The sequence below is a fragment of the Colobus angolensis genome, unplaced genomic scaffold (genome assembly GCF_000951035.1).
Source record: "Colobus angolensis palliatus isolate OR3802 unplaced genomic scaffold, Cang.pa_1.0 Scaffold128, whole genome shotgun sequence".
In the NCBI taxonomy this organism is placed as follows: domain Eukaryota; kingdom Metazoa; phylum Chordata; class Mammalia; order Primates; family Cercopithecidae; genus Colobus; species Colobus angolensis.
The window spans coordinates 3160590-3168986 of NW_012114030.1; the positions used below are offsets into that span (position 1 = coordinate 3160590).

The window sequence follows — 8397 nt, forward strand, 5'->3', positions numbered from 1 at the left end:
GTTCACTGCATGTTTTTGTTTGTTTGTTTTTTGTTATTTTTGAGATGGAGTCTCACACTGTCGCCCAGGCTGGAGTGCAGTGGCGCGATCTCCGCTCGCTGCAACCTCCACCTCCTGGGTTCTAGTGATTCTCCTGCCTCAGCCTCCCGAGTAGCTAGGATTACAGGCACCCGCCACCACGCCCGGCTAATTTTTTGTACTTTTAGTAGACACAGGGTTTCACTATTTTGGCCAGGCTGTTCTTGAACTCCTGTCCTCGTGATCCACCCACCTCAGCCTCCCAAAGTGCTGGGATTACAGGTGTGAGCCACTGCACCCAGCCCACTGCATGTTAGATAGTCGAGGCCTGTGGAGTGCTGGGGTTAGGAAACCTGTTTAATGTTGTTCAGGCCTCACTCAGTAGCTTCAATATTTGGGACCTAAAAGACATTCCATAATCAGAGAATAAATAAAATGCTGTAGATGAGGAGGTGGGGGAGAGTGGTCAGTGGAAGCTTTAAGTAATTACTAGCTTGATTCATTCATTACAAATGCACAGCTGGGTGCAGTAGCTCATGCTTGTAATCCCAGTGTTTTGGGAGGCCAAGGCAGGAGGATCACTTGAGGCCCGGAGTTCAAGACGAGCCTGGGCAACATAGTGAGACCCTGTCTTTGCAAAAAAATTGTTTAAAAATTAGCCAGGCGTAGTGACATGTGCCTGTGGTCCCAGCCACTCAGGAGGCTGAAATGGGAGGATTGCTTGAGCCCAGTAGGTTGAGGCTGCAGTGAGCCACGGTAGTGTCCAGCCTGGGTGACAGAGTGAGACCCTGTCTCAAAAAAATTTTTTTTCAAAAAGTGGAAAAGGCAAATCTACCGTTGTGGAATTTACATTCTAGTTGGAGGAACACAGTAATGTCATGGGAAGATATTAGGGCTGTAAGTCCAGCTGCGGGCAGCTGGCTGTCAAGATGGGGCAGGTGTGGATCAGAGGCAGAGATGAGTAAAGGAGGCAAGGACCCATGAGCGCTGAAACTCAGGAATCGAGAAGCCCAAGGGTGGCTGGAGACGACTGGATAACACCAGTCCCCTTGGCATGACATCAGGCAGCATGTGTGGCATTTGTGTATGTGTTGGGCAGCATGCTTTCTATGCTGGGAGGCCCACAGCTGGAATGAGCCCGTGTGATCTGACAGCTGCCCTGTGGGCAGGCAGAGTCGGGGGCTATTGCCTTCGATCATAAACGAGGCTTCTGAGGCTCAGGGAGAGGAGCAGACTTGCCCAGGGTCTCATTTCCAGTTAGTGATGGAGTTGGGTTCCAGTCCCAGTGCTCTTGGCCGAGGCCAGGTGCTTCTTGCCACCCTGTTGTCTGTGTGGCCAGAAGAGAGCTGAGGTACACCCTTGGAGCTGGAGCTGGGGAGCCTGGGAACTGTGGGCTGCTGAGAGCTGAGGGCTGAGGTCTCTGTCTCCCCCCTATGGCCGCCAGGTGCTATGACAAGCGTCTGTGGCCTCGAATGGACCTGAGCCGGCGGAAGTCACTGACCCCGCCCATGCTCAGTGGTGTGGTTCGCCGCCAGCCCCGTGCCCTGGACCTCAGCTGGACAGGTGTCTCCAAGAAGCAGCTCATGTGGCTTCTGAACCGACTACAAGGTAGGGTGTGTGGTGCGGAGGACGGGGTGGTGACAGGGACAGGCCTGGGATGGAGTCCTCACAGCACCTGTTTCCTGACCGCCCCCTCTCCCCGCAGGCCTGCAGGAGCTGGTGCTCTCTGGCTGCTCCTGGCTCTCCGTCTCTGCCCTGGGCTCAGCCCCACTGCCAGCCCTGCGGCTCCTGGACCTCCGCTGGATCGAGGATGTTAAAGATTCCCAGCTCCGGGAGCTGCTGCTGCCTCCACCAGACACCAAACCAGGTGCAGCCTCCGTTTGCTTTTCTGGAGAATGGGCTGGGCAAGGGTAGGGTAGGAGGCCTCTCAGGTCTCTTCTGACTCATGCTGGATGGTAAAGTATTTGAAGAAAGGAAAGAACACATGAGTTTGAATAGGAAGGCCCTGGTTGGGCATTATTCATTCATTCACCCACCTGCTGTGTACTTTGAGCCTTGAAAGGGACAGGGTTTTCCCAGGGAGCATGAGACCCAACAGTTTGGTGGGGCAGGAGGCCCATATTGGCAGAGGGGGATGCTGGAAGCAGAGGCCATCTCTCTTCATCTACTTAAATCTCATCATCCTTTAGGCCTGGGTATAAATGCCACTCCTCCAAGAAGCTCTCCCTGATCGCACCCCACACTGAGCTCAGCGTCCCTCTCAGCTTTGAGAGCAGCCCACCAGCATAATACTGGGCAATTGTGGAGCGCCTTGATGCACATCTGTGCCCTCCTGCCAGGGTCTGCAGCTCCCTGAGGGCAAGCACTGGCTGGTGCCCCAGCACCTTCTCAGTGGCTGCTTTGCAGATAGCTGTTGAATGAATAGCTTGAATGAGCAGGCAATCAGGATTGGAGAAGTCTAGTTTGAGGAAAGATTTTCAAAAGGAGATTTGCAGGCCCCTGAAATAAGATAATCCTTTTGTTTGTTTTTGTTTGTGTTTTTTGAGACCATCTGGCTCTGTCACCCAGGCTGGAGTTCAGTGGCGAGATCTCAGCTCACTGCAATTTATGCCTCCTGGGTTCAAGTGATCCTCCCTACCTCATCCTTCTGAGTAGCTGGGCCTACAGGCGTGTGTCACCACGACTGGCTAATTTTTTTTTTTTTTGAAAGAGTCTCGCTCTGTCACCCAGGCTGGAGTGCAGTGGTGCAATCTCGGCTCACTGCAACCTCCGCCTCCCGGGTTCACGCCATTCGTTTGCCTCCGCCACCACGCCTGGATAATTTTTTTATTTAGTAGAGACGGGGTTTCACCATGTTAGCCAGGATGGTCTGGATCTCCTGATCTCGTGATCCGCCCGTCTCGGCCTCCCAAAGTGCTGGGATTACAGGCGTGAGCCACTGCACCTGGCCTTTTCTTTTCTTCTTCTTGTTTTTGTTTGTTTGTTTGTTTTTGTTTGTGTTTTTTGAGACCATCTGGCTCTGTCACCCAGGCTGGAGTTCAGTGGCGAGATCTCAGCTCACTGCAATTTATGCCTCCTGGGTTCAAGTGATCCTCCCTACCTCATCCTTCTGAGTAGCTGGGCCTACAGGCATATGCCCAGCTATGTTTTTCTGGTAGAGACGGGTTTCCCTGTGTTGCCCAGGCTGGTCTCGAACTCCTTGTCCCAAGTGATCTGCCCACCTCTGCCTTCCAAAGTGTTGGATTATAGGCGTGAGCCACCACGCCCAGCCAGAAGAATCTTTTCTTTTGGAGTTCTTTCACCCCTCTCTTTCGTAGTTTCCTTCCTCCCACCCCACCCCCTTCACAGCAGCCCTGGAAGGGAAGAATAGAGAAGCAACTAGGATTCTTCCCACATTCTAGATGAGGCACTGGAGGCCCAGAGGGATTGACTACTGCAGGTCACCCAGTCAGGCAAGAGCACTCAGCCATTGTCCACTCTTACTGGAACTGGACTGAGTTGGAGAGCTATGGGTAGGGGGTGAGGTGGGCATTGGGAATAGTGCATCCTGGGAGGTGGGAAGGTGCTGACTGGTCCATTTCCTCCTGCTGGAATTCAGATCAGTTCAGCCCTTTATCAGGAGCTCACGAAGGTGGGCCTTTTTTTTTTTTTTTTTCAGTTTTATTATTATTTTCTTAACTTTTAAGTTCAGGGGTATATGTGCAGGTTTGTTACATGGGTAAACTTGTGTCATGGGGGTTTGTTGTACCGATTATTTCAACACCCAGGTATTAAGTCTATTTACCATTAATTATTTCTCCTGATCCTCTCCCTCCTCCCTCCGAAAGGCTCCAGGGTGTGTTATTCCCATGGATGTGTCCATGTGTTCTCATCATTTAGCTCCCATCTTTAAGTGAGAACATGTAATTTCTGTTCCTGCATTAGTTTGCCAAGGATAACGGCCTCCAGCTCCATCCATGTTCCTGTAAAGGTCATGATCTCGTTCTTTTTTATGGCTGCATAGTATTCCATGGTGTATGTGTACCACATTTTCTATTCGTTCTATCGTTGATGGGCATTGAGATTGATTCCATGGCTTTTACTATTGTGAACAGTGCCACACACCTTCCAACTCTTGCCCAGCTTAAATGCCACCACCTCAGTGAAATCCTCACTGATGCCCACTCCTCCCTGCCCAAGCCAGAAGTGACTTCTCTTTCCTCTGCTTTCCTCTATGGGCCTTTCCTCCTTGGGCCTTTAGCTATGGCCCAAGGTTGAGGGCATCTGTAAAGGTATCCCCTTTCCAGGCCCTTGGCTCCTCAAAGACAGGAGGAGGGGTTACAATTTAGGGCTTGCAAAGTCAAGTGCCCATTGAGTTGACTTGGGAGGTAACAGAAGTGATGGATTGGTGCAGGACATTAGGGAGCGGCACCTAGCCGCCCAGCTCCCCCTAGTCATCATCTGGTGGGAAGGAGTGCCTAGTAAGGCCGCATCTTACGATTCTTCAAGGAAAAGCTCAGTACATAAATTTATTTATAAAAATGTCCTTTTTGTAGTGTTAGTCATTAAGGACATTTTTAGCATTCTGTAGACTCCATAAAACAGGTTTGGAGGGCAGCCTCATGGTTTGTGCTATCTGATCTATTAATAGTTTATCTTAGGGATAGCCTGGTGCCTGGGAGGCAGACAACATTGTGGTAAGGGTTCAGATTCAGCATCACCAGGCCTGGGTTTCCTGGCTATAAACAGGAATGATGATCAGAGATCTTGTCTCCCAAGGCTGTGGTTCTTAAAGTATGGTCTGGGGACCAGCAGCATCCACAACAGTGGAGAACTTGTTAAAAAAAGTAAACTCTGGGCCAGGCGTGGTGGCTCACACCTGTAATCCCAGCACTTTGGGAGGCCGAGGTGGGCAGATCACTTGAGGTCAGGAGTTCGAGACCAGCCTGGCCAACATGGTGAAACCCCGTCTCTACTAAAAAAAAATAGAAAAATTAGCCGGGTATGGTGGCACATTCTTTTAATCCCAACTACTTGGGAGGCCGAGGCAGGAGATTGCTTGAACCTGGGAGGTGGAAGTTGCAGTGAGCCGAGATTGCACCACTGTACTCCAGCCTGGGCTACAGAGCGAGACTCCATCTCAATTAAAAAAAAAAAGTAAACTCTGGTCAGGCGCGGTGGCTCAGGCCTGTAATCCCAGCACTTTGGGAGGCCAAAGTGGGAGGATCAAGGTTACAGTGAGTTACAGAGAGGTTGACGCTGCAGTAAGCTGTGATTGTACCACTGCACTCCAGCCTGGGCGACAGAGCAAGACCCTGTCTCAAAAATAAATGAACCTGTAGACCTGCCTAAACTCTGGGGATGGGACAAGCAATCCCTTTTTTTTTTTTTTTTTTGAGATGGAGTCTCAATCGTCTCAATCTTTCGCCAAGGCTAGAGTACAGTGGCACAATCTCGGCTCACTACAACCTCTGCCTCCCGGGTTCAGGCGATTCTCCTGTCTCAGCCTCCTGAGTAGCTGGGATTACAGGCATGCACCACCACACCCAACTAATTTTTTTGTATTTTTAGTAGAGACGGGGTTTCACCATGTTGGCCAGGCTGGTCTCGAACTCCTGACCTGATGATCCGCCTGCCTCAGCCTCCCAAAGTGCTGGGATTATAGGCGTGAGCCACCGCGCCCAGCTGGGACCAGCAATCCCTTTTAACCAGCCCTTCCAGGTGACTTTGAAGCCTCTCTAGTTTGAGAGCCATTGGCATAAAATAAATGTAGACTATATTCTTTGGATGCCAAGATGAGGGGTGTGAGCACTTTGATCCTGCAGACTGGGGAGCAGGGAGCCTCTGAGCTCAGACCTGAAGACCAGGGACAGAGGGACATGGGGCAGGCAGAGTCTGTCAGGCAGGGCCACTTGTGGAATGTGGCCCAGGTGTTCAGGGGTGAGGGAGAGGAGTTAGCAGCTGAGACCTTTATAGGAACTGAGATGTTCTACCAAGGAGGCTAGACCTCTTTGAGGCACCCTCAGAGAGTTTTAGAGAAGGGATGCTGTCCCATTTGTATTTGAGATCGGCTTTCTGGATGCCAGAAGGAAGAGCAGAGAAGTGGAGCAGGTGAGGAGGCTGGCCCAGGAGTTCAGGCACCAGTTGTGTTGACCCCGAGTGGTGACCAGGGAGAAAAGAGAGGCTCCTGATGGGGACTTACTGACCATGGAGGGGAGGGAAGTGGGAGAGGGGCCTGGACGGTAGACCCATCAGGGATGTCATGTGTCTGATGAATAAATGAACGAAAATAAATTGAACACCTACTGTGTCTCAGTTGCTGGGATTACAGCAATGAACAGCAGACAAAAATTCCTGCCTTGGTAGTACTGACAGTCTTGTGGCAGGAGAGAAAGATTAATAAAAAAAATGCATATATGGCCGGGTGCAGTGGCTCATGTGTGTAATCCCAGAACTTTCGGAGGCTGAGGTGGGTGGATCACGAGGTCAGGAGTTCGAGACTAGCCTGGCCAATGTGGTGAAACCCTGTCTGTACTAAAAAAATACAAAAATTAGCCAGGCATGGTGGTGTGCGCCTGTAATCCCAGCTACTCGGGAGGCTGAGGCAGGAGAATTTCTTGAACCCAGGAGGCGGAGGTTGCAGTCACCCAAGATCACACCACGGCACACCAGAGCAAGACTCTGTCTCGGGGGGTAAAAAAGAAAAGGAAAACGTATATATGTCAGAAAAATGCATATAATATGTCAAATGGTGAGAAAAGAGGAAAAAATGATGCAAGGAAGTGGTAGGAGTGTGGGGAATTACATTAGTTTTTGCATTGCTATAAAGAAATGTACCTGAGGCTGGGTAATTTATAAAGAAAAGAGGTTGAATTGGCTCAGGGTTCTGCTGTACAAGAAGTGTGGTGCCTGCATCTGCTCAACTTCTGGTGAGGCCTCAGGTAGCTTTTACTCTTGATGGAATGTGAAGGAGTCTGCATGTCACGTGGCAAGACAGCTAGCAAGAGAGAGGAGGGGAGGTCCCCAGACTGACTGACTGACTATTTATTTATTTATTTATTTATTTAGAGATGGAGTCTCGCTCTGTTGCCCAGGCTGGGATGCAGTGGCACAATCTTGGCTCACTGCGACCTCCACCTCCTGAGTTCAAGTGATTCTCCTGCCTCAGCCTCCTGAGTAGCTGGGATTACAGGCACCTGCCACCATGCCCGGCTAATTTTTGTATTTTTAGTAGAGACGGGGTTTCACCATGTTGGCCAGGCTGGCCTTGAAGTCTTGACTTTGTGATCCGCCTGCTTCAGCCTCCCAAAGTGCTGGGATTACAGGTGTAAGCCACCACGCCTGGCAGAATATTGTAGTCTCAAATACCGTAATCATGGAAGGCCTCCGATGAGGTGGTGTGAGGAGTGGACAGATGAGGTCAGGTCATGAGGGTGTTTTTGAGAAGAGCAAGCCGCAGAGTGCAACAGGTCACTCACTCATGTGGGAAGCAGGTAGAGGGGAGATGGTCTGGATACCTGGGCACAGGGATGGGAGTGGCCAGGAGTGCTGACCTCTCATCTGGCTGCCCAGGGCAAACAGAGAGCCGTGGTCGGCTGCAGGGGGTGGCAGAACTGCGCCTGGCAGGTCTGGAGCTGACAGATGCCTCCCTGCGGCTCCTGCTGCGCCACGCACCCCAGCTGAGCGCCCTGGACCTGAGCCACTGCGCCCACGTCGGGGACCCCAGTGTTCATCTCCTCACGGCCCCCACGTCCCCACTCCGGGAGACCCTGGTGCATCTCAATCTTGCTGGTAAGCACAGTTCCCCATCCGTCCCGCCAGCCTATGGGTCTCCACGGCCAGTGCCAACCCCTTACTCACCTGCCTGGTCTCAGCTGCCACTGCCCCATCCCCAGGTTGCCACCGCCTAACGGACCACTGCCTCCCGCTGTTCCGCCGCTGCCCTCGTCTACGCCGCCTAGACCTGCGCTCTTGCCGCCAGCTCTCACCTGAAGCTTGTGCCCGGCTGGCAGCCGCTGGGCCCCCTGGCCCCTTCCGCTGCCCTGAGGAGAAGCTGCTTCTCAAGGACAGCTAGTTGGGCGCCCCCCACCCTCCCCCGGACTCGACAGGAGCCTAGACCTCCGGCTTCATTTCACCCCTGCTGGGAGGCCAGGTTCCCACCTCACCACCCCGGGATTCCTGAGTGTCAGTGACTTGGGATTCCCACCCAGGGACTCAAGCCAGCCACCCCCTCTTTCCCCCCTGCACTGATATCTCTGGGGGTTTCTCCTTCCCATGTCCTCCCCCTGCTACCTGCTTCATTGTCCATCCCCTGGGGGGAGTGGGTCAGAGGTACTAGGGTGCTGAGCCGAAGGGACGGTGGGAGGGGGGTTATGGTTCAAGTGTTGGGGGGGAGAATGG

General features: G+C 52.3%; 1 protein-coding gene across 1 annotated transcript in view; it reads left to right on the forward strand.

The window, feature by feature from the left end:
- Nucleotides 1-8397, forward strand: part of FBXL19 (F-box and leucine-rich repeat protein 19) — a 24037-nt gene extending 15640 nt beyond the window's left edge. The window contains exons 9-12 of the mRNA XM_011933658.1: nt 1463-1626; nt 1724-1885; nt 7570-7788; nt 7893-8397. Coding sequence (XP_011789048.1) covers nt 1463-1626; nt 1724-1885; nt 7570-7788; nt 7893-8071 — 724 coding nt within the window. The 3' untranslated portion in view covers nt 8072-8397. The remainder of the gene's footprint in view (nt 1-1462; nt 1627-1723; nt 1886-7569; nt 7789-7892) is intronic.